The sequence below is a fragment of the Rhincodon typus genome, chromosome 30 (assembly GCF_021869965.1).
Source record: "Rhincodon typus isolate 14 chromosome 30, sRhiTyp1.1, whole genome shotgun sequence".
NCBI classification, from domain to species: Eukaryota; Metazoa; Chordata; class Chondrichthyes; order Orectolobiformes; family Rhincodontidae; genus Rhincodon; species Rhincodon typus.
This window is the reverse complement of record NC_063361.1, coordinates 116,118-143,224: the sequence shown is the minus strand read 5'-3', so window position 1 is coordinate 143,224 and position 27,107 is coordinate 116,118. Positions and strand designations below refer to the sequence as shown.

At 42.4% G+C, this 27,107-nt stretch overlaps 1 protein-coding gene across 9 annotated transcripts in view; it reads left to right on the top strand.

The window, feature by feature from the left end:
• Nucleotides 1-27,107, top strand: part of LOC109937392 (corticotropin-releasing factor receptor 1-like) — a 303,154-nt gene that overhangs the window by 179,905 nt on the left and 96,142 nt on the right. For all 9 annotated transcript variants that reach the window (XM_048614771.1, XM_048614775.1, XM_048614777.1 and 6 more), the window contains 2 exons: nt 12,463-12,580; nt 16,705-16,858. In XM_048614771.1, coding sequence (XP_048470728.1) covers nt 12,463-12,580; nt 16,705-16,858 — 272 coding nt within the window. The remainder of the gene's footprint in view (nt 1-12,462; nt 12,581-16,704; nt 16,859-27,107) is intronic.

Sequence of the window (27,107 nt, the reverse complement as noted above, 5' to 3'; positions counted from 1 at the left end):
TAAAACAACTGAGAATTTTCCTCTCTTTTACCTCCCAGTATCCTTTCATGTTCCCTTTGAATTCTCCTAATCTCCCTTTTAAGTTTCCTCTTGCTTAGTAGAGCATAAGACAGCACAGGGACAGGCTGTTCAGCCTACCATATCTGTGCTGACCATGATGCCATTCTAACTTAGCTCATCTGGCCACACATGGTCCAAATTCCTTTATTCCCTGCCTGTTCATGTGACTATGTAAACATTGACAATCTTCTCTTCTTCTATCACCTCCCACAGCAGCACATTTAAGGCACCTACCACCTTTTTTAAAAAAAACTTCTCACACATCTCCTTTAATCTTTTCCCCTCTCACCTTAAACCTTTGCCCCACAGTATTTGACATTTCCACCCTGGGAAAGAGACTCTGATTATCCACCCTATCAGTGCCTCTTATAAACTTCTGTCAGGTCACCCCTCAGCCTCTGATGCTCTTGTGAAAACATTTCAAGTTCATCCAACTTCTCTTCATTGTCAATACACTCCAATCCAGGCAACATCCTGATAAACCTCTTTCGCACCCTCTCTAAGACTCCACAACCTTTTTATAGTGTAGAGACCAGAGGTGCACACACGACTCCAAATACGGCCAAAGTGTTATACAGCTGAACATGACTTACCAATGTTTATACTGAATGCCCTGACTGATGAACATCATATGCCTTTTGTACCATCTTATTCATTTGTGTTGCACTTTCAGGGATGAACTTGCACTCCAAGATCCCATTGTATATCAATGCTCCTAAGGGTCATGCCATTTACTGTATATTTTCCTCTTGCTCTTGATTTTCCAAAATGCATCACCTAAGACTTGTCCATATCAAATTCCATCTGCCATTTTTCCACCCAATTTTCCACGTATAATCATAGAATCCCTATGGTGTGGAAGCAGGCCAATGGGCTCATCAAGTTTAGACTGACCCTCCGAAGAGCATCCCACCCAATCTATAATCAGGCTGTTTTCTTTGACAATCTTCCTCACTATCCACAACTCCAACAGTTATTTTTTATATACAAACAATTGATGTCCCAGCACTGATACTTGCGGAGCACCACTGGTCTGACCTCCAGTCAGAAAAACACCTCTGTACAACTACAAGATAGTAGGAACTGCAGATGCTGGAGAATCCGAGACAACAAGGTGCAGGGCTGGATGAACACAGCAGGCCAAGCAGCATCATAGGAGCAGAGAGGCTGACGTTTCAGGCCTAGACCCTTCATCAGAAAAAAACTTTTTAGACCCTTCATCAGAAAAAAACTTTTTTCTGATGAAGGGTCTGGGCCCGAAACGTCAGCCTCTCTGCTCCTATGATGCTGCTTGGCCTGCTGTGTTCATCCAGCCCTGCACCTTGTTGTCTCTGTACAACTACGCTCTGTTTTCTAAAACCAAGCCAATTTTATATCCAACTTGACAATTCACCATTGATGCCATGTTATTTCAACTTCTGGACCAGCATGCTATCAGGAACCTTATCCAATGCTTTAATAAAGTCCATGCAGACAGCATCGACTGCCCTACTTCATTACTTGCTCAAAAAACTCATTCAAGTTTGAGACAAGATCTCCCCTGAAAGCTTTGCTCACAATTCCCAATAAGTCCATTCTTTTCTAAATGCAAGGAAATCCTGTCTCTTCTCCAATCTTTTCCAATAATTTCCCTACCACTGACGTAAGATTCACCAGCCTATAATTTCCTGGATTAACCTGTTGCCCTTCTTAAGTCTTCTGGAACCTCACCTGTGGCTAAAGATGATACAAAGATCTCTGTCAAAGTCCAGCAATCTCCTCCCTTGCCTCTCAGAATCCTGGGATAGATCCCATCAAACCCCCAAGACTTATTTACCTTAATATTTTTCAAGACAGCAACACATGCTAAGGACAACTCAGTGTAGTGATTGAAATGAGGGCAGCCAGCTAGACTTCAGAATATGAGCTTCCTGATCGGGGCTGTTAATCTAATTCAATTATGTAAACAGAGATTATGTAAGCAGGAGATTAATGCGGAAAAGTGTGAGGTGATTCACTTTGGAAGGAGTAACAGGAATACAGAGTACTGGGCTAATGGTAAGATTCTTGGTAGTGTGGATGAGCAGAAAGATCTCAGTGTCCATGTGCATAGATCACTGAAAGTTGCCACCCCGGTTGATAGCGTTGTTAAGAAGGCGTACAGTATGCTAGGTTTTATTGGTAGAGCGATTGAGTTTCGGAGCCATGAGGTCATGTTGCAGCTGTACAAAACTCTGGTGCGGCCGCACTTGGAGTATTGCGTACAGTTCTGGTCACCTCATTATAGGAAGGATGTGGAAGCATTGGAAAGGGAGCAGAGGAGATTTGCCAGGATGTTGCCTGGTATGGAGGGAAGGTCTTATGAGGAAAGGCTGAGGGACTTGAGGCTGTTTTCGTTAGAGAGAAGAAGGTTAAGAGGTGACTTGATAGAGACATACAAGATGATCAGAGGATTAGATAGGGTGGACAGTGGGAGCCTTTTTCCTCGGATGGTGATGGCTAGCACGAGGGGACATAGCTTTAAATTGAGGGGTGATAGATATAGGACAGATGTCAGAGGCAGGTTCTTTACTCAGAGAGTAGTAAGGGCGTGGAATGCCCTGCCTGCAAAAATAGTAGACTCGCCAACTTTAAGGGCATTTAAATGGTCATTGGATAAACATATGGATGATAATGGAATAGTTTAGGTTAGATGGGCTTCAGATTGGTTTCACAGGTCGGCGCAACATCGAGGGCCGAAGGGCCTGTACTGCGCTGTAATGTTCTATGTTCTATGTGATATTTTGACACTGTCTCATATAGAGTCAGGTACCAGAATATTATAGTCAAGGATTGTTCATTTGTAAATAAAGGGTAGCTTGGTGATGGGATACCAGCCTCTGTAGAGTTATTTCACTGGGCACGGGCAAGAAATGCAAGCCAAACAATATTGCTCACATCCCGAATTAATTGAAAAAACCTCCTCCTTCTTAATTTGATTTTCATTCGCAGGTTGAGTGTTTTGTCGGCCACGCCAGCATTTATTTCCCATCCCTAATTGCTCCAGAATTTCAACATACCCTTCCCTAATCTAATCATTCATGTCTTTCTCCTTGCTGAACAGTGATGTGAAGTGCTCATTAAGGACCTCACCCACTCCCTCTGGCTCCACATATAAATTCCCTCCTTTTGTCCTTGAGCGGACCCACCCTTTCCCTAGTTACCCTGTTGTTCCTCATAGATAAAATGCTTCAAGATTCTCCTTAATCCTAAGTGCCAAGGACATTTAATGGCGCCTTTTTGCCCTCCTAAATTCTTATTAAAAAGCTTTTTCCCTCGCTTCAAACTCAAGCGCCTTCTTGATTTCCGTTTCTGAAACATTACATCTGGTTCCTTCTGCTTTTTGGCCAAGGTTTCAATATCGCTTATCATCCAAGGTTTCTGAATCTTGCCATCCCTTTCATCCTCACAGGAACACGCTAGTCTTGAACAAAAACAGAAACTGCTGGAAAAGCTCAGCAGGTTTGACAGCATCTGTGGAGAGAAATCAGAGTTAACATTTCAGATCCAATGACTCTTCCTCACTGGACCTGAAACGTTAACTCGAATTTCACTCCACAGATGCTGCCAGATCTGCTGAGCTTTGTCAGCAATTTCTATTTTTGTTTCTGATTTACAACATATGTTAGTCCTGAATTCTGATCAACTGGCCTTGAAAAGATTCGTACATGTCAGATCTGGATTTGCTCTCAATCAGCTGTCTCTATTCTACATTCCTTAGTTTCTACCTAATATTGTCATAGTTAGCTTTCCCACAATTTAATACTTTCACCCAAGGACTGGTCTTCTTCTTACCCATACGTAACTAAAACTTACAAAATGATGGTCACTCTATCTGAAATGCTCTCTCAATGAAACTTTGATCACCTGGTCATGCTTATTCCCAATTTGAGGTCTAGTACAGCCCCTTCCCTAGTTGGACTATTTACATATTGCTTCAAGAAACCCTCCTAGACACATCTAATAACTTCTCCTTACCCCATCCAAGATCCTGGCACTAAAGGAACCGTAACTAGTACAGGGGAAATTATCCAGGGCTTCAGCTGTTTTGAGCCCTTGGTGTCTACCTAATATCCAGGTTTGGATTGAGAAATGGCAAGGTAACATTTGTGCCACAGAAATGTCAGGCAATAAGAGGCAAGCTAACCACTGCCCTTTGACATTCAATGCCATTATCATCACGGACAATCAACATCCTGAGGGTTGGCATTGACCAGAAGCTCAAACGGATTCACCATATAAATACAGTGGTGACAAGAGATTCATTTTGGAAGGTTGAATTTGAATGCAGAATACAGGGTTAATGGCAGGATTCTCAGCAGTGTGGAGGAACAGAGGGATCTTGGGGTCCATGTCCATAGATCCCTCAAAGTTGGTACACAAGTTGATAGGGTTGTAAAGAAGGCATATGGTGTGTTGGTTTTCATTGGCAGGGGAATTGAGTTTAAGAGCCGTGAGGGTTATGCTGCAGCTCTATAAAACTCTGGTTACACCACACTTGGAATATTGTGTTCAGTTCTGGTCACCTTATTACCTGAAAGGTGTGGAAGCTTTAGAGAGGGTGCAGTGGAGATTTACCAGGATGCTGTTTGGACTGGAGGGCAGGACTTATGAGGAAAGTTTGAGGGAGCTAGGTCTTTTTTCATTCGAGCGAAGAAAGATGAGAGGAGACTTGATAGAGGTATACAAGATGATGAGAGGCACAGATAGAGTGGATAGTCAGAGACTTTTTCCCAGGGCAGAAATGACTATTATGAGGGGACATAATTTTAAGATGATTGGAGCAAGGTATAGGGGAGATGTCAGAGGTAGGTTCTTCAGAGTGGTGGGCGTGTGGAATGCGCTGGGGCAGTGGTAGTGGAGTCAGATACTTTAGAGCCTTTTAAGCGACTCTTGGATAGGCACATGGAGGATAGTAAAATGTAGGGTATGCAGGGGTGGATTGATTTTAGTAGGATAATAGGTTGGCACAACATCGTGGGCCGAAGGGCCTGTACTGTGCTGTACTGTTCTATGTTAACCCTAACCCTAACCCTAACCCTAATCCTATCGTAAGAGCAGGTCAGAGATGAGGAATACTGCAACGGGTATCTCATCTCCTGACTCCCCAAAATCCATCCAGCGTCTACAGGGCACAAGTGAGGAGTGTGATGAAATACTCCACACAAGCCTGGATGATTGCCTGTCCAACATCACGCAAGAAGCTTGATTCCGTCAAGGACAAAAACAGAAGTTGCTGGAAAAGCTGAGCAGGTCTGGCAGCATCTGTGAAGAAAAAAAAAAGTCAGAGTTAACGTTTTGAGTCCAGTGACCCTTACTCAGAACTTTGAGGAACTAATTCTGACAAAGGATCACCAGACCTAAAACGTTAACTCTGACTTTTTCTTAGATGCTGCCAGACCTGCTGAGTTTTTCCAGCAGCTTCTGTTTTTGTTCCTGATTCACAGCATGTGCAGTTCTTTCAGTTTTTATTTACCGTCAAGGACAAGACAGTCTAATTGATTGGCACCATATCAACGAACGTCCATTCCCTCCACCATTGACACTTAGTAGCAGCAATGTGTACTATGTATACAATACACTACAGAAATTCAAAGATCCTTAGACAGCACTTTCCAAATCCATGACCAGTTCCATTTAAAAAGGACAATGGTAGCAAATACATGGGAAAACTGTCGCCTACAAAATCCCCTCCAGGCCACTGTTGTTCCTTCACTGTCACTGGGCTAAAATCCTGAGGCATTGAGAGTCTACCTACTGCACCTAGACAGCAGTGCTTCAATAAGGCAGCTCACCACCACCTTCTCAAGGTGAGTAAATCCTGACAAGCCAGCAATGCTCATGTCCCATGAAAAAATTTTTTAAAAATTGGGGCTGTTAATTATTTAATATTTTTCGAACGCTGTTAATGTCCTGCCCTGTGAATACTGATGCAAGGTTTTTTTTAAAAACTCCTCTTCCATGTCCTTGTTCCCCAATATTATTTCACCAGTTTTGTTTTCTAAAGCACTTATGTTCACTTTTCCTTTTTATATATTTAAAGAAAAGCTTACTGTCCATTTTTATATTACTTATTAATTTGCCCTTATTGTTTACCTTCTCTTTACATTCTTGTCACCTTTTGTTGGCTTTTGGAGCTTTCCCAATCTTCCGGTTTACCACTAATCTTTGTGACATTGTATGTCATTCTTTTTCCAAATTGATCAAGTCCTTGACTTCGTTGGTTCATCACGGTGAATTTATTCCCTTCCTAGAGTCCGTCTTCCCCGATGGATATGTCTTTGCTGTGAGTCATTAACTATTTTCTTAAATGTTTGCCATTGATACTTAACCATATTTTTTCTGAACTCCTTTCTCAGTCCATTCCAACCAACTCTGCCTTCATTTCTTTGCAATTACCCTTATTTAAATTTAACAAATTATTTCCTACCCATGTTTCTCATTCTCAAACTGAATGCTAAATTCTGCCATGCTATGGTCACTGTTCCCCAGGGGATCTCTTATTGCATCATTGCACTTTACCAGATTCAAAATAGTCTGATCCCTGTTTGGATCCACAACATATTGTTCTAGGAAACTGTCTGAATGCCCTCTGAATTTTTCCTCATGTCTACCTTTGTCAGGGGGATTTTCCCAATTTTTATGTTATGATTTCATTGAATCCCTACAATGTGGAAGGAGGCCATTTGGCCCATCAATTCCAGGTTCTCTGAAGAGCATCCCAGAGTCAGCCCCATTGTATCCACATAATCCCACATTTACCATGGCTAATCCACGTAGCCTACACATCCCCGAATATTACGGACAATTTTAGCATGGCCAATCCATCTAACCTGCACCTCTTTGGACTGTGGGAGGAAATCCATGCAAACATCGGGAGAATGTACAAACTCCACACAGTCACCCAAGCCTAGAATTGAACTTGAGCCCCTGGTGCTACACTAACCACTGTGCTACTTAATTCATTCTCTATCCTACAGAAGATAAACTGTTAGAGAGCCTGTAGATTACTCCCACCCGTGACTTCTTCCCCTTGTTGTTTCTGACCTCCACCCATATGGAGTCTACAACATTTGATCCAAGTTCACACTGCTGTATTTATTCCATCTCATACTCCTACAGCTAGCTCCCCACCCTTTCCTTCCAGCCTTAACTTTCAAAAAGCAACATACTCCCAGATATTTATTTGCCAACTTTGATTTCCTTGTAACCATGTCTCTCTAATGGCTAAGGTCAGACCCATTAGTCTCTCTTTGTGCCATTAGTTTATTTATTTTGTTCCAAATACCATGCACATTAAAATAAACAGGTCATTAATTCTGTCTTTTAACACTTATGACCCAATTTGTTGCTTTCTTCTTAAGTTTATACAACATATCCCTTCCTGACTGACTCTGGATATCATTATCAAGTGTAATGTTGCCATAACTTGTTGGTTTGTAAGTTTATATTTCCCTTTTTCTCCCCCCACTGATTTGTTTAAAGACTTCTATACACAATAAAGAACAGTGCAGTGCAGAAACAGATCCTTCAGCCTACCCATATTGCACCATCTCACGGTGCCTGTCTAAGCTAAGACTTTTTGCCTCTTCTCTGCCCAAATCCCTCTATTCTCTGCCTATTCACATCTGTCAAGATGCCCCTTAAGTGTTGCTATTGTGTCTGCCTGCACTACCTCCTCTGGCAGTGCATTGCAAGCACTTATCACTGTTTAAAAACCTGCCTCTCCCATAGAACAAAGAACAAATAACAAAGAAAATTACAGCACAGGAACAGGCCCTTCGGCCCTCCAAGCCTGCGCCAATCCAGATCCTCTATCTAAATCTGTTGCCTATTTTCCAAGGATCTGTATCCCTCTGCTCCCTGCCCATTCACGTATCTGTCTAGATACATCTTGAGTGATGCTATCACGCCCGCCTCTACCACCTCCGCTGGCCATAAAGAACTTTCCATGCATATCTCCTTTTAACTTTTTCCCTCTCACCTTGAAATCGTGACTCCTAGTAATTGAGTCCCCCACTCTGGGAAAAAGCTTCCTGCTATCCACCCTGTCTATACCTCTCATGATTTTGTAGACCTCAATCAAGTCCGCCCTCAACCTCTCTTCATAATGTAAATGTAAATAATCCTAATCTACTCAACCTCTCTTCATAGCTAGCGCCCTCCATACCAGGCAACATCCTGGTGAACCTCCTCTGCACCCTCTCCAAAGCATCCACATCCTTTTGTTAATGTGGCGACCGGAACTGTACGCAGTTTTCCAAATGTGGTCGAACCAAAGTCCTATACAACTGTAACATGACCTGCCAACTCTTGTACTCAATACCCCGTCCGATGAATGAAAGCATGCCGTATGCCTTCTTGACCACTCTATCCACCTGTGTTTCCACCTTCAGGGTACAATGGACCTGAACACCCAGATCCCTCTGTGCATCAATTTTCCCCAGGGCGTTTCCATTTATCGTATAGTTCGCTCTTGAATTGGATGTTCCAAAACGCATCACCTCGCATTTGCCTGGATTGAACTCCATCTGCCATTTCTCCGCCCAACTCTCCAATCTATCTCTTCTGCTGCATTCTCCGACAGTCCCCTTCACTATCTGCTACTCCACCAATCTTAGTGTCATCTGCAAACTTGCTAATCAGACCATCTGTACCTTCCTCCAGATCATTTATGTATATTACAAACAGTGGCCCCAACACAGATCCCTGTGGAACACCACTGGTCACAGTTCTCCATTTTGAGAAACTCCCTTCCACTACAACTCTGTCTCCTGTTGCCCAGCCAGTTCTCTATCCATCTAGCTAGTATACCCTGGACCCCATGCGACTTCACTTTCTCCATCAGCCTACCATGGGGAACATTATCAAACACCTTACTGAAGTCCATGTATATGACATCTACAGCCCTTCCCTCATCTATCAACTTTGTCACTTCCTCAAAGAATTCTATCAAGTTGGTAAGACATGACCTTCCCTGCACAAAACCATGCTGCCTATCACTAATAAGCCCATTTTCTTCCAAATGTAAATAGATCCTACCCCTCAGTATCTTCTCCAGCAGCTTCCTCACCACTGACGTCAGGCTCACCGGTCTATAATTACCTGGATTATTCTTGCTACCCATCTTAAACAAGGGGACAACATTAGCAATTCTCCAGTCCTCCGGGACCTCACCCGTGCTTAAGGATGCTGCAAAGATATCTGTTAAGACCCCAGCTATTTCCCCTCTCGCTTCCCTCAGTAACCTGGAATAGATCCCATCCAGACCTAGGGACTTGTCCACCCTAATGCCTTTTAGAATACCCAACACTTCCCCCATCCTTATGCTGACTTGACCTACAGTAATCAAACACCTATCCCTAACCTCAACGTCCGCCGTGCCCCTCTCCTCAGTGAATACTGACGCAAAGTACTCATTAAGAATCTCACTCATTTTCTTTGACTCCTCGCATAACTTCCCTCTTTTGTCCTTGAGTTGGCCAACCCTTTCTCTAGTTACCCTCTTACACCTTATGTATGAATAAAAGGCTTTGGGATTTTCCTTAACCCTGTTTGCTAAAGATATTTCATGACCCCTTTTAGCCCTCTTAATTCCTCATTTCAGATTGGTCCTACTTTCCTGATATTCTTCCAAAGCTTCGTCTGTTTTCAGTCGCCGAGACGTTATGTATGCTTCCTTTTTCCTCTTTGCTAGTCTCACAATTTCACCTGTCATCCATGGTTCCCTAATCTTGCCCTTTCTATCCCTCATTTTCACAGGGACATGTCTGTCCTGCACTCTAATCAACGTCTCTTTAAAAGCCTCCCACATATCAAATGTGGATTTACCCTCAAACAGCTGCTCCCAATCCACATTCTCCAGCTCGTGCCGAATTTTGCTATAGTTGGCCTTCCCCCAATTCAGTACTCTTCCTTTAGGACCACTCTCGTCTTTGTCCATCAGTATTATAAAACTTACAGAATTGTGATCATTATTCCCAAAGTAATCCCCTACTGAAACTTCAACCATCTGGCCGGGCTCATTACCCAACACCAGGTCCAGTATGGGCCCTTCCTGAGTTGGACTATTTATATACTGCTCCATAAAACCCTCCTGGATGCTCCTTATAAATTCTGCTCCATCTAAACCCCTAACACTAAGTGAATCCCAGTCAATGCTGAGAAAATTAAAATCTCCCATCACCACCACCGTGTTGCTCCTACATCTTTCCATAATCTGTCTACATATTTGTGCCTCTATCTCACACTCGCTGTTGGGAGGCCTGTAGTACAGCCCCAACATTGTTACCGCACCCTTCCTATTTCTGACCTCTGCCCATATTGCCTCACGGCTCGAGTCCCCCATAGTGCCCTCTTTCAGCACAGCTGTGATATCCTTTTTGACCAGTAATGCAACTCCTCCACCCCTTTTACCTCTTTCTCTATCCCGCCTGAAGCATCTATATCCTGGGATATTTAGTTGCCAATCTCCTTTAAAAAAAACTTATCCCCTTTTACCTATGTCTCCTAGTAATTGACATTTCTACTCTGGGAAAAAGACACTGAATATCCATTCTATTCATGGATGTCAATTTTGTAAGCTTCTATCAGGTCGCCCCTCACCCTTCAATGATCAAGTGAAAACAACCAAGTCTTTCCAATCTCTCTCATACTTAATACTGTCCAAATGAGACAACATCCTGGTAAACATTTTCTGTTTCCTCTCCAAAGTCTCCACAACCTTCTGGTAGTGTGGCAGCCAGACTGTACACAATATTCAAATGTGGCCTAACTAAAGTTCTACAACTGCAACACGACTTGCCAATTTTTTTATCTTCTATACCCTGACCAATGAAGGCAAGCATGCCACATGCTTCCTTGACTACCTTATGTACTGTGTTGTCACTTCCATGGAACTGTCGATCTGTATGCCTAGACTCCTCTGTATGTTGATGCCATTAAGAGTTCTGACATTTACTGTATACTTGCAGCCTGCATTAGATCTCCCAAAATGCATCACCTTTCATTTGTCAGGATTAAACTTCATCTGCCATTTCTCCATCCAAGTCTGCAGTCTATATTCTGCTGTATCCTCCAGTAATTGTCCTTAGAATCCGCAGTTCCCCCAATTTGTCATCTGCAAATTTACTGATCAGATCACTTACAATCTTCTCCAAATCATTTACACATATTACAAACAATAGGGGTGTCAGCACTGATCCCTACAGAATATCACTGGTCACAGGTGTCCAATCTGAAAACCAGTTTTCCACTGCTACTCTCTTCTATAAGTAAGCCAGTTTTGTGTCCATCTTAACAGCTCACCACAGGTCCCATGTGACTTTTTGTATCAGCTTGCCATGAAGGACTTTGTCAAAGGCCTTGCTAAAATCCATATTGACAACAATGAAGGCAGAGTGGTCAATCATCTGTGTCACTCCATAAAAAACTCAATCAAGATTGTGAGACACAACCTTTTCTGCACAAAGCCATGCTGCCTATTGCTAAAATAGCCATAGTTATTGGATTCTCAGGACACTGGTCGCAATTTAAATGAAGCCTATTTGTCTGGAACAATTCCCTTCTCTCATAGTATTAGTGCTAGCACCTCATGAACTGAAATCCATTCCTTTCACACTAATCTTTCAATCACACATTCAATAAAGTCCTTGACTTTATTTACATCATTACCACTTGCAGCATGAAAAGGTTCTGCATCATACCCCTTTGCATCTCTTGCCCAAAACCCTAATCTGTCTCTCTTCGACTTTATGCTATCAACTAATACAAAGAGCTCTTCTTTGTTACATTTTTCTAAACCTTTTGCAACCTTCTACACATCTAACAAATCACCACTTGATCCTATTGCCCCAAGGTTGGCAACTTTAGCTTCTTCAACCCAATTTTATGTGAGTATTAGGGGCAAGAGGGTAGTTAGAAAATGGGTGGGTCTCCTCAAGGAGAGAGGAGGGAGTTTATACATGGAGCCAGAGGAAATCACAGAGCAGGTTTCTCCAAACACATTAACACCAACCACAGTGACTATACCTGAATAAAATCCAACAGATACATCTTAAGCACACAGTCTTACCTGTGTAGACAGTAACAGGGTGATCATGTCCAAGCACACATTCACAAAATGACTGTGAGCAGACATTCATTCAGTCACAAGTTTATTGTAGCTAAACACAGTCATAGCGACTGTACCTGAATCAGTGTCAGCCACAATGCCTAAGCCTTCTTGGAGTATGGATTCGTAGAGTATCTGCATCTAAATATATTGCTTCAGAGTGACTGTTTTGTGAACATAGTGAGCACATACATAGCAAGTAATACAGAGCTAAGAAACATCATGAATGGTCATCTGTTCAAACTAATCTTTTTGTTTTATTCCCACATTAGGAGTATCCGATGTCTTCGGAACATTATCCACTGGAATCTGATTTCCACTTTTATCCTACGTAATGCCACCTGGTTTGTGCTACAGAAGATTGATCCCAGGATTCATGCAAGTAATAAGGTTTGTCATGTTGCACATCGCAGGGAGTTCACCTCGGCAGAATCCCTTGATGGATGACTGCGGGACTCTATTTTCTTTGGTTTTTGGGCAGCATGGTGGCTCAGTGGTTAGCACTGCTGCCTCACAGCGCCAGGGATCTGTGTTCGATTCCACCCTTGGTTAGCTGTCTGAGAGGAGTTTGCACGTTCTCCCCATATCTGTGTAGGTTTCCTCTGGTTTCCTCCTGCAGTGCGAAAATGTGCAGGTTGGTTGAATTGGCCGTGAGTAACATGGGGATGGTGTAAGGGATAGGTCAAGGTGGAATGTTCTTTGCAGGGTTGGTGTGGACCTGATGGGCTGAATGACCCGCTTCCACACTCAGGATCCTATGATTATGGCAGGCCACAGCATAGGAAAGTTGCGGGTGGGAAAGAAAGAGATCTGGGGGAGGGCGTGTGAGCAGATGTATACAGAGCAGTGATGTCCTAAGATAAGATTTGCTTTCCTGAAATATATTCAGGGGAGTTTCTTGTGTCAACATGTGAAAGGCCCAACAAGGGATGGCGCAGTGCTGGTTCTGGTTCTAGGGAAAAGCTGGGCAAGTGTTCGATATGGCAGTGGGGGAACATTTTAGCGTTAATGACCACAACACAGTACGGGTTAAATTTGTTATGGACAAGGAAAAAGATGGCCAGCAAAAGATGGCTTTGTTGGGAGGTGGGGGGGTAGGTGGCAGATTTTATTTAATAAGCAGGTCTGGTCAAAGTTGACTAGCAACAGCTCCTTGTGGGTACATCTACAGCAGAGTAGTGGGGGTCATTCAAAAAGGAGCTGGGGAGAGTACAGCTCTGACAAGTACTCTTTAGGGAGAAACATGGCAGCAATAATGGCTAGGACAATTCATGGATGAGGAAGAGGAAAAGGAAAAGACTTTTAGCAAGTTCAGAGGGAACAATTCAGCTGCTGTCCTAGAGGAATATAGGAAGTGCAAGAGGGAATTTCAGTGAGCAATTAGAAGAGCAAAAAGGGTACATGAGAAAGGACTTGTGAACAGGATTACGGAGAATATTAAGATGTTTTATAAATACATTAAAGGGAAGAGTTTAACCAGGGAAAAAGTAGGGCCTATCAGGGCAGCAACGTGTGCTGTGAGGAGGATGCTAAGAGGCTGCAGGGTGACTTGGATAGACTGGCTGAGTGGACAAATACTTGGCAAATGCAATATCATGTGGATAAATGTGAGGTTATCCACTTTGATAACAAAAACAGGGAGGCAGGTTATTATTTGAATGGTGGCAGATTAGGAAAAGGTGAGTTGCAGTGAGACTTGGGTGTCATGGTGGAACAGCCGCTGAAGGTTGGCATGCAGTTACAGCAGGCAGTGAGGAAAGCTAATGGCATGCTGGCCTTCATAACGAGAGTATAGGAGTAAGGATGTCTTGCTGCAGTTATACAGGGCCTTCATGAGGCCACACTGAGTATTGTGTGCAGCTTTGGCCTCGTGGCATGAGGAAAGAAATTCTTGCCAAGAGGGAGTCCAGAAAAGGTTCACAAGACTGATTCCTGGGATTGCAGGACTGACATATGAGGAAAGACTGGATGGACGGTTTGTATTTGCTGAAATTTAGAAAAATAAGGAGGGAATCTCGGGAACATAATCCTGATGCGACTGGACAGGCCAGATGCAGGAAGAATATTCCCAATGTTGCGAAGTCCAGAACTAGGGGATTGCAGTCTAACAATAAGGGGTAAGCCATTCAGGACTGAGATGAGGAAGAATTTCTTCACAGAACTATGAGCCTGTGGAATTCTCTACCACAGAAAGCCGTTAGGGCCAACGCTAGATATACCCAAGAGGGAGCTGGATGTAGACCTTGCAGCTAAAAGGGTCAAGGAATATGGAGAGAAAGCAGGAATGAGATACTGAAATTAGATGATCAGCCACGATAGAATTGGATGGTGGTGCAGGCTCGAAGGGCTGAATGGCAGACTCCTGCGCCTATTTTTATGTTTCTACGTTTCTACTAGGGACCAAAGTACAACCTATGTGTGAAGACACAGGATATTGGAAGGGTGTCAAATGAATACTTATCTTTAGTCTTCACTTTGGAAGAGGAGAAGGTAGGTATGAAATTCAGGGAGAGGGACTGTGAGGAACTTGCAAAGTTAGACACAGGAAATGGGGAAGTGCTGGAGGCTCTGTTTGGCTAAAAAACAGACAAATCCCTTGGCCCAGATGAATTACATCCCAGGCTGGTGTGGGAGGTGACGCAAGAAATTGCAGGGGCTCTGACAAATTTTTTAATTTCTCTCTGGGCATGGAGCAAGTGTTAGAGGACTGGAAGAAGGCTAATGTGTTTCCACTTTTCAGGAAGCACGGTAGAGGTGAATCAGGAAACTGTAGACCAGTGACTCTCACCGCAGTAGGGAAACTATTGGAGAAAATTCTGAAGATGTGAATTAATAACCCATGCCTTTCCAAGTGAGTAATTAGTGATAGTCAGCATGGCTTTGTCACAGGGAGATCATGCCTAACAAATTTGTCAGAAATTTTTGAAAATGTGATCAGCTGTGTGGATGAAGCAAGTTCAGATGATGTAATTTAGATAGATTTTAGCCAAGCATTTGACAAGGTCCCACATGTGATACTGATTGAGATTGAGAGAAGAAACTGACTTAGTAATAGAACACAAAGGGTAATGGCCAAAGGTTATTTGAGTGACTACAGGCTGGTGTATAGTAGTGTGCCACAAGGATTGGTACTGGAACCCTTATTGTCTGTTATGTACATAAATGATATGGATGAAAGTGTGGGAAAAATGTTAAGCAGGTTTGTAGATGACACCTGACGAAGATGGTTGTAGATTGCAGGAAAACATAGATGAGTTGGTCTGATGGCAGTGGCAAATGGCATTTAACCAGAGTGCAAGGTGATGCACTTTGGAAGAAACAAGATGAGAGTGTACTTAATGAATGGCAGGACAGTGGGTAGCTTAGAGGAAGAGAGGGATCTTGGAGTAATTATTCACAGCTCTCTGAAGGTGGCAGAGTAAGTGAATAGGATAGTTAAGCTGGCATATGGGACACTTGCTTTCAGCAGTCGTGGCTTAGAATATAAAAGCAAAGAGGTAATGTTGGAGTTGTACAGAGCATTGGTTAGGCCACAGATGGAGTACTGTGTACAGTCCTGGTCACCACTACAGGAGGGATGTGATGGCACTGGAGTGGCTATAGAGGAGGCTCACCAGCATGTTGCCTGAGATGAAGAAATTGAGCTTTATGGACAGACTAGATTGGCTTGGATTGTTTTCTCTAGAGCAGAGAAGACTGAGGGGGGACATGTTTGAGGTGTACAAGAATATGACTGGTATGGACATGGTGAATAGAGAGCAGCCTTGGTTGAGCGGTCAATCATGGGGACATAGTTTTGAGGTTCAGAGGGGATTTGAGAAAAAAAAAATTCATAGAATCATTCGGCCCATCAAGCCCACATCAGCCCTCTAAAGACCATCCCACCCAGACCCACACCCACACCCTTGCCTATAACCCTGCATTCCCCATGGCCGACCCACTAAATCTGCACATCTTTTGGACTCTGGAAGGAAATCCACACAGACAGGGGGAGAATATGCAAACTCCACACAGTCATCCAAGAGTGGTATTGAACCCGGTTTCCAGGCGATGTGAGGCAGCAGTGTCACCCTATTTTCACTGAGGGGATGGTGGGATTCTGGAATGCACTACCTGGGAAGATAGTGAAGACCAGAAACCTTACAACTTTTAAAAATATTTGGATGAACACTTGAAATATCATAACATTTAAGGATATGGAGCAAGTGCATGAAATTAGGATTAGCACACTTTTAGTGGTGATTATGTCGTTTAGACTTGATGGGCCAAAAGGTCTTTTCTGCACTGTCTGACTGATTCTGTTTGGTAACTATGTCTTTTGATTAGTGATAGCGATAAAGGTTTGCAACTGAGTATTTTTCTTCTAGTAAATGTTAATAACTAATCCCTCTTTGGGAAAGTAGGTAGCCAGTGATTGATTGTTAATAGGGTGATTGAGGAACCAATAGTTATTAACCATCTCTATGAACAAAAGGTAATCATGTTAATTGATTTTTATTTGTCTCCCATTTCAGGTCTGGTGCCGATTGGTCACAGCTGTTTATAATTACTTTTGTGTGACTAATTTCTTCTGGATGTTTGGTGAGGGCTGCTACCTCCACACAGCAATTGTCCTGACCTACTCCACAAATAAACTGCGCAAATGGATGTTCCTCTGCATTGGCTGGTGTGAGTTTTTGACTTCCTACAGCTTGGGCTTTGCATATGCTCACATCTGGGGCCATAAGATCAGAAATAACCTTGTGAATTTCTGAACATTCTGATAAGCTGAACAATCTGGTGCTGTGAGGTATTCCCAGCTCAAGTTGAGACCAGCTTATCAGTGGAATCAGGAGTTTAAGAATGCTGAATGGTGTTTAGTTTTAATAATGAACCCAGAAAAGGAATTGTTTTAGCAAATAGTGGAGTGGAAAGGCTTTCTGCCTCATTTTATACAATATTAACATTTTTGTGGTCCAAACATAATCAGCAAGATCTTCAAGCTTAAAACCCAAAGATCTATGAAACAGTGCACAGTGATGAAACTTTGCCAGCATCTTAAACATGAAGTTGGACAATGGAAATAGTGAGATGTTGAATTTGGCAATTTTTTTTGCCCATGAACCTATGCTCCCATTTGGTCAAATGCCAAGTGGAGATCATCTTTGGTAAAGTAGGCAGAAACCAAGGAAATCATTCAAGAGGGGTCAATAGGTGTAGAATCATGGAATCACACAAGTGCTGCATAGAAGGAAGCTATTCAGCTGATCATGTATGCACTGATTCTACAAATGAGCATCATGACTTGTTGTCATTATCCAGTCTTTTCCTAATTATTCCTACTTAAGTAACCATCCAATACCCTCTGTCTTCCAGCTTTAAGTGCTTGACCCTATCAGGCACTGCTGTAATTTTCAGGAAAGCCTTTTAGGGAGAACCTCTAATTCTTAAAATCTTGGTATTCATATGGGGCAGTGTCTCCAGCGCTGCAAGTTTTGTTGATTTTTGGTCAAAAATCTAGAGTTGACCTAGTAGCCAGTGTGTACCGCAACACATTTCACACTGGAAAGTTTAGCTAGAGGATGTAGTTAGGCCAAGGAAATTCTCTTGAGGTTGGGACCTTTGTAAGATACATTAGATGGTTTATGAAAATTGGAGCCCGAGGTTGGATTTTCAGCAGATTGGCACAAATCAATCCCTGGATCTGCATTCTAAAACATCCAATGTATTTTGACAGATTTCCTAAATCCCTGTGCAGTCCCCAAGTCAGAGATACATAATCAGATCATTAAAACTTCCCCCAGGCTCTCCAATCTCCCCCCACACCTTGCATGCTCCCTAGACTCCACGCAATACCTGAGACCCTGCACACTCTCCTAGGCATTATACATTCCTACAGACCCCACACAATCCCTCAGACTCTGTACTCTCCATTCTAGGCCCCAGGCTTGACACTTTTAACCACATCCTGTACATTGCCCCAGCCCTAACTATTTCAGACTCTAGACACTTCCCCAGACCTGACATATTCCTCCAAACCTAGCCCTCAGCCCAACTTAGACTTTACATACTCCTAAATAGTCTTTGTTAGATTGGGCTAAACTGAAATGAGGGGAAAAAAAACTGTTTTAAAAACCAAGGATTGTTGAAGAATTTCTTCACTTTCTTTTAAAAAAAAACATGTTCCCTGACACATTGTAAATGCTGTCTACACCACTTTTGTTCAAGCTGTTGGTCAAATGGTGACCGGTTATCCACAACAAAGGCTTTCTACCTGCCAACAACTATGTGATTGGCTCCCATATAGCTGAACAGCTTGGGGGCAAGAGTGTTCAGGTCAAAAGCAAACAAACTTCTGGAAGGGGAGGAACTGTTTAGCTCTAGTAAAAAGCATCTCAAACATGAAGATAGCCAGTTTATTTGACCTTATCAGGACTGTGACTTTTAATAAGCCAGAGACATTTATAAGTATGAAAATGTCATCCTATGCTCCCTATAAACAAGAGAAAACACCTGCAGAAGGAAGACTGAGAAGCATCAATCTGATTAGCAAAAGGATCATCTCAACAACCCCTGTGGACAGAGAGCAATAAACTGCATTTCCAGTCCTTTCCTCTGCCTGTGCCTGCTACATGCCTGGGTACAGCAGGAATTCTACAAGTGGGTTAAAGTTTTAATTATTATAGTTGTATGTTGTATTTGTAATAAATAATAATTCTTGTTAAATATAGAAATCTGTTCTGTGCTTTCTTGAGTCCTGGCAATAGTAAGGCAGATAAAATGGGGAATTTGCTGTTCTTCTAAAATTCTTAACTTTTATAATAGTTCTGGGAATGGTTGATTTCTAACAGATTAGTTCAGTTAGTTGTGACAAAGTTTGAGGGCTCATCTGGGATTAATTTGAAACAGACGAGGATTTGGGTATGGTATTTGTAAATAACATAGTAAAGGAGAATACCAGATCTACACTGCATTTAAGACGTGGCCCTTGAAACAAAGGGTTTCCTGCAGGTAATAGATTTGTCTCTGGCAGTGTTAACAGAAGCGCAAAGACCAATGTTAGATCTCAATTTCCAATGAGAGTCCGAGTTGTGGGGTTGTTTCCAGTGACCTTTATTGCAGCTTTCTCCAGAGCAATAAAGGTATACAAAAAGCTTCAGAATGTCTCATACTGTTTGAACTTAGAACGCACATGCCCCTCCTTTGTTTACTATTGGTCAGTGATGACAAGTTATCATTTTGTAATTGGTTCTGGTACAGCACCTTATACAGTTCAAGCTTACCTCAGCAATTTATTTGCTGTCGTGTTAACAGTTTAACTATTGATAGCCCATAACCCAAAAGAAGTACTGCTGCACCCAGCAATTTCAATGTGTTTCCAATTAAGCTAACCATATCACTGAATGACAAAGATGGACAGGCTTGTGGTCCAACCCTGGTTCTCCATGGTGTTACCAGACTTTGCTTATCTCCCTGTACTGATAGGGGGGAAGGGTGCTTTTACCACCCGAGACTGGTTTGAATCTTTTCCTCTAATGGTTTTAGTGATAATTATTTTGTACATAGGTGGACATCCTTTATTCATTCATGGAATGACGGCATTGCTAGCTAGGCCAGCATTTATTGCCGAGAGTGCAGTTATGAGTCAACCACATTGCTGTAGGACTGGAGTCACACATAGGCCAGACCAGTTAAGGATGGCAGTTTCCTTCCCTAAAGGATATTAATGGACCAGGTGGTTTTTTTTCCCCCACAACCGGCAAAGGATTGACAGTCATCGTTAGACCTTTAATTCCAGATATTTATGGAATTCAGATTCCACCAGCTGCGATGGTTGGTTTTGAACCCAAGTCCCCAGAACATTACCTGGGGCTCTGGATTAACAGTCCAGTGATAATACCTAGGCCATTGCCTACCCATGATCTATAGCAACTTCAGAATCTATATCTATGATTATCTGAAAAATAATAATTAAAATCTACTCTTAGTACTGCAACAGAATAATCAAGTAATTCAAGAGCACTAATTAATATGAAATGTTTTTATCTATGTCTTAAACATAAACAACTGCTGCTGCACATTCTATCTTAGCCCACTAGCCTTGGGTCTACAGTGCTACTGTTGTTCTACTAGAGAAGACTGCATTAAGCAAATATTTTCCCAAGTTCTCTAACTGCTGTCAGCTATTTTCTGCTGTATTAGCCATGGGTAGCTTTCGGCCATTTTGTGTTGTTCAGTCATGGGCAGGCTTCACAACCAGGTTGATTGACTTGACTAGTAAACTGGTAGTTGCATTGCCTAGCAAAGCTAGGAAGGGAGAGTTAATTAAGGTGCTAGCATGGTACTTGGGTTTCGAGGACCTACAAAAAGAGATCGCATGCTCTGGGGAGTGAAATTTTAGAATTAGATGATGTTTCATTATGGTTAGAGCTTGAGCTCAAGGATACAATAAAAGCAACTAGGAGCTGGCAGACACAAAGGTAAGGAGAGGGAAATACAATTGAAAATAATGGAAATTAGAAAGCTAGAATTAAAAATAAAAGCAGAAATTGCTGTAAAAGCTCAGGTCTTCCAGCATCTGTGGTGGTGAGAACTGGAGTCATAATTTAATGTCCAGAAAGGAAAGGACATGGAGGCATTCTCCATATCATTTGAGAAAATGACTAGACAAATGAATTGGGGGATAAAAAAGACTGAACATTGCTCATGTAGCACAAGTTGACAGGTTAAGCACAATAAATTTCTGCTTCACGGTCAGGGGAGGTTTCTAGGGATTATGGTACTTGGAAAACTACATTGGCTGCAAGTGAGTTAGAGCCTAGGGCAGATAGACAAAGGTTTCAGAATTTAAGGAAACAGCAGGAACAATCTGATAGAGAATTCAAGGTTAAGCAAAGTAACTTTGACAGTTGTATACCTGTCAAATTCTTGTAATTTTCGACTACTCATCATTTGACACACAAGAATAAAGAAAGAGTGAGGCAAAAGGAGAGGTAGACAGTTCTCCGTGAACCTCTTGTAATTTGCCTAGCTAACACGGAAATACTGGAATAGTTAGACATTGTGTTCTCATATTTATACTTATCAGCCATGACTGAATGGCGGAGCAGACTCAATGGGCTGAAGGGCCTAATTTCTGCTCCTATGTCTTATGGTCTTACTTAGACAAAGGACAACGGGAGGATCTTGTAAGATCACTGAGAAAGTGGAAGGTAACATGTAGAGATAAATCTGGATCTGTTCATTAGCTAGATAAGATGTGGATGTAGTCAGGACCAATTTAAATAATATCTTTATCAGTTGAACCCAGTCAAAGGAACTGGAGTTCATCAATAATGTTAGTTTCAAAGCTGGATGGATTAGCTTGACTCTGTACTGATTTTGGAAAGTTAAATATGGTTGTGAAGACAAGTGTGTACCAATTTTGGTTAGAAAATTGCATGATTATTATGTTGTCTTATTGCTAAGCTTGTACTATTGAAGAGGTACTAGAAAAGGTCCATTGTCATGAAGGGCTAAAAAAAAAAGCCACTTTTGATACTTGAAATGTTGAGTGATGCCATTTGGTTATTTAAAAAAGCCCTAGTTACACTCCAGGGCCTTATCAATTAAATCATAACCAAGTTTCATGACTGTATGGTACATTTGGATGATATTGTGACCATAGGATGTAGGAGCACAAATTGTTGTTCAGCCCATCAAGGCTGCTCACCATTCAGTGAGATCATGGCTGATCTGATAATCCTCAATTCTACTTTCTTTTTCTCCCTAACACTTTAAATCCTTCACTGATTAAAATCTGACTGTCTCAACATTTAATATACTTAATGACTAAGCCTTGACAACCCTTTGCGATTAAGAATTCCACAGATTCATTACATTGAGATAAGAAATTCCTCCTCATCTGTCTTTAGTGGGTGATCCCTTATGAGGTTATGTCCTCTGGTCCTAAACTCCGTGCAAGAGGGAAACAACCTTTCTTTATCTACCCTGTCAAGTCCCATAAGAATATTGTATGTTTCAATCAGGTCATTGCTCATTCTTTTAAATTTCAATGTTTACCTACACTCGATATGCAGTCAGCCTCTCTGAAATAACTCTACAAAGGTCAGTACCCTGTCACCAAGTCACCCTTTATTTACACAATTGGAGTCTTTGACACTGATCTGGCTTCCTCAGAACCTGCTCTGAGTGAAAAGATCAGAGCAGACACTCCTGTTTATATGTCAGTCAGGGCTCCCTGATTGGGGCTAGTCCAATCAGGGATCTCATTCTATGATGTCCACCTGGTTGACGTTGTTACAATCACTATATCCCTCCCCCTGAGTCCAAGGACATAGGCTGGTTCTTTTTATTTGTAGCTCCTCCTGGGTGTTTTAGCACTGGGTCAGGTTCCTCCAACTCTGCCTCTGAAATGAGCAGCATGTAATATACGGTAGCTCGCCTCTTGCGCCTGGAGCACCTTGGAAGAAATTCATTCTCCTCTTCAGGCGGCAAAGGTAACGAGGTGGAGACATCCACTGTGTTCATCTCAGATTTCAATGTATCTTCAATGCTTGACAGAGGGGAAGAACCCACATGTTCCAGAACAGTTGGAAAGACAATTGAGGTGCTGGGCACATTTTGCTGTGGCACCATTTGAGTTTGCAGCATTGAGATAGTCCACGTGCTTAGAGTCATAGAGTCATATAGCATGGAAGCAGACCCTTTGGTCCAATCAGTCCATGACAACCATAATCTGAAACTAAACTAGTCTCATCTGCCTGCACTCGGCCCATATCCCTCCAAACATTTCTTATTTATGTACTTATCCAAATGTCTTTTGAACATTGTAAATGTACCCCCATCCACCACTTCCTCTGGAGGTTCATTCTACACAAATCACATGGTATAAAAAATTGCCCCTCATATCTTTTTTTAAATCTTTCTGCTGGCACCTCAAAAATATGCCCCCTTGTCTTGAAATCCCCTACCCTGATGATAGAACACCTGACTCTATCTATACCCCTCATTTTTTAATAAACCTCTAAGGTCATCTCTCAACCTCCTACCCCCAGTGAAAAAAGTCCCAGCCTATCCAGACCCTATAACTCCAACCCTCCATGCCTGGCAATATCCTGGTAAATCGCCTCTATAATCTTCACTGTCCACTATACCACCAACCTTTGTCATCCACAAACTTACTAACCATGTTTTCCATATTCTGATTCAAATCATTGACATAAATGACAAACAACTGTGGACCCAGCACTGATACCTGTGGAACACTGCTAGTCACAGGGCTCTAGTCCAGAAAACAATCCTTCACCATCACAGTCTCCTGTTGTGAAGCCAATTTTGTATCCAGTTGACAAGCTCACCCTGAATCTCATGTGATCTAACTTTACCAATTAGTCTACCATGTGGAACCTTGACAAAAGCTTTACTAAACTCTACACTGTTTATACTGTTCAAGAGATTCATTTGAACCCAGTTGTTTATATCTAATCATTATTCTGGACCAGAATCTCAATATCTTCATTTACCCATTGTTCTCTAAACACACCAGCCTTACCTTTTACTCGAACAGGAACATAATGACTCTGAAGCTTGTTCAGGACTGTAGCACCTACCTGAACTTCATAGACCACTGGACCTGACCTCACACTGACCATGCTTCTTCCTTATGCAGGGCCATCACCCTTGGTTCCTACACCAAATGCCGTCCCCCTGAAGTAAATACAGTCTCTCTCACTGTTTCACCCTTTCCCTCAGGCCTGGGAAGATCAAATTTAACCTGGTGCAGAGTCTTCTCCCCATTAGCAACTCTGTTGGAGCCATGCCTGTAGTTGAATGAAGGGTGGTCCTATTATAATCAAATAAGAACCGGGTATCCAGTGAATCTGTAGGCGGTCTTTTTAAGCCTGCCTTCAAAGTTTGGACTGCTCTTTCTGCCAGTCCATTGGATGATAGATGGTATGAAGCTCTCCTCATATGACCAATACCATTTGGCTTCAAGAAATACTTAACTTCCCTGCTGGTAAACAATGACCCGTTATCTGTGACCACTCTGAGTGGGTGTCCATAATGAACTTAAAAAAACAGAGCCAGTGGAAGGACCTGCATAGTTGACATGTATCCAAGTCCAGGCTTTGCCCAGCCATTCCCATGAATGTGGGGAAGCTGCTGGTGGTAATTTTCATCCTTGTTGAACTCTGGGCACTATCCCACCAATGCAGCTATACCTGCATCCAATCCTGGCCACCAGACAACTTCACTCTAACAACTTCCTTTTGGAAACTCCATATAACCCTGGTGAAGTTCAGCCAGTATCTGGCAGCGATCTTTGCTCAAGACAATCACTTTTGCCCCCCATAATAATATGCTGTCCTGTACTGTGATCTGGTTTCTCCGGATCCCAAATGTTCACAATTCTGGTTGTGACTGCTCCTTGGGTTCCCCCATCACCACCAGATGTTTTAGTTTTGCCAGGCCTGGATCTTTGTATCCAAAGTCTAAGATTGTCAGCTGTGACTAGAAGTGTGTCCGGAAGATTTAAAACCATTATGTATTCTTCTAGTCACAGTACCACTGGTGGTGTACCTGCCGGCAGGAGGCAGTTCAATGCATCCACATTTGCTACTTGGTCATCCATAGTCTTCCAACTTGTAATTATATATGCTCATTATTAGAGCCCACTGCTGAATTCTGCCTGAAGCTATTGGCAGCACCGCCTTGTCCTCTTTAAGTAGACCTAGCAGAGGTTTGTGGCCCATTATTAATGCAAATTTATGTCCATAAAGGTATTGGTGGAACTTTGACTCCAAATATGGCTACCAAACCTTCTCTACCTGGGATTATTTACACTCTGCATTAGCCAAAGTCCTGGATGTATACAGTATTGGGCATTCCGCTCCATTGGGCCACCTGTGGGTTAATACTACCCCAATGCTGTCCAGGGAAGCATCGCATGTCAATACCAGCTCTCACTTGGGAACATAGTGTGCCAACACCTTAGAATATGATAGCTGTTTCTTCAATTACCTGAAAGCTATAGCTTGGCTACACAACCATTTCTGAGGCTGATCCATTTTCAGAAGCAGATGCAAAGCTACCAGGATGGAGGCTAGGTTATGTATGAAATTTCTATAAGAATTCATCAGCCCATGGAAAGACCTAAGCTTCAGTACAAACATGGGAGCCAGTTGATCACCCTCATTTTATCTTCCAACGGTGTAACTTGGTCTTGTCGACTCTGTAGTCTGAATAGGTCACTTGAGGTACCTGGACCACACATTTGTCCCTTAAGGTATATGCCCACCTGAGAGATATGTCTAAGGACTACATCCAAGTGGACCTTATTGGTCTTCACTGTTATTAGCATTTGATCTAGATAAATAGCAACTCAGTGTAGACCTTGTAAAACAGTTCTCCATTGTCTGCTAAAAAAAATTGCACAGGCTGATGATACCCGAAATGACAGTCTTATATATTGGTACAAGCCCTTATGGATATTAATTGTGGCACACTTTTGGGAATTCTTATCTAACTGCACTTCAAGTATGCATGGCTCATGTCCAGCCTTGTTAAGAACTGCACCCCCCACCGCCACCAGATTTGCATATAAATCCTCTATGTCAGAGATTGGGTATTTATCCAGCTACGAAAAGCAGTTTATTGTTTGTTTAATATCCCCACAAAGTGAGCAAACCCGTTGGGCTTTGCAATCGGTGTGACTGGTGCTGCCAATTCTACAAACTGGACTGTTTGATGATTCCTTCACTTTCCAGCCTTCTGATTTCTGCCTTTACTTAAGGCAAATGGCACTGGGCAGGCCTTGCAGAATTGTGGCATTGCATCCTGGCCAACATGCAAGGTGACCTTGGTTCCTTTGATAGTCCCTAGATATCTGAAAAATGTCAGGGTATTTAATTAGAACTTCACTCAGGCAGCCATTTTCTAATCAAAAAAAGATGAACCAATCGAGTGAATCTTTCTCAACCAATTTTGCCCCATCAAACTTGGGCCCATGCCTTTTACTAGAATCAGTGGTAACTGAACCAGCTGCTTCTCAAGAGGCTGGATCTGAAGTTGTAACCTTAATCTGCAAAGATTTCTCAGTATGGATTCTGTCCAGCTGAAGCCTTATGCAAACTTAAGGGTTGGAGTCCAGAGTGAATTTTGTTAAAGACTGGTTCTGTAATCACTGATGAGACAGTATAAACCTCAATTAGAACCAGGTGATCATTTAACCAGACATTTAATTTGATTGGTTCTGATTTGGATGTTGCTAAACAATTTAACTGTTCCAAACCAGGCGTAGGTGGACTTTACAGGATGTGCATGCTCCGCAATACCAGCTTGTGAGTTCTGTTACTCAGTTTAGATCCAGTGGAACTCTTTTTGCCAACTTGAATCCATATGCCAGCAGCAGCTACAGTGGCTTGTGGGCCTGGATCCTGAAGAAAATTTTAACCATTTAGCCAAGGCTTTACATTGTTTTTGGGGTTTAGCAGTGGCTGACCTTGAGTCTGCTGCTCAGGATAGATCTTGAGTGAAGCTATGCAACTGCCTTACTCAAGTAGTGTTCCCCAAGCTCATTTGGATTGGTAAGGGTATCCACTTCCATCAGAATATCTTCTAACTCATGTGCCCCCACTTGCTGTATTTTCCAATGACGAAGCCAGTTGTAGTGCCTGTTTGAAGTCCAGTTGGGCTTCAGCTAATAGGCAAATCATTAACCCCACAAACCAAATGGTCTCTCAGCATCTCATTAAGGGTTAAGCCAAAGTCACATGTCAGTCAACTTAACCTAGTCAAAAAATCCTGATATGGGTTCCCCTGGTTCTCAAATTACCAAGTATAACCAATAGCATCTCAATAACAGGAGGCTTTGGGTTGTAATATTCCTTAACTAAATCTAGCACCTCTTGAAAGGTTTTTAAAATTTGGTGCCTCA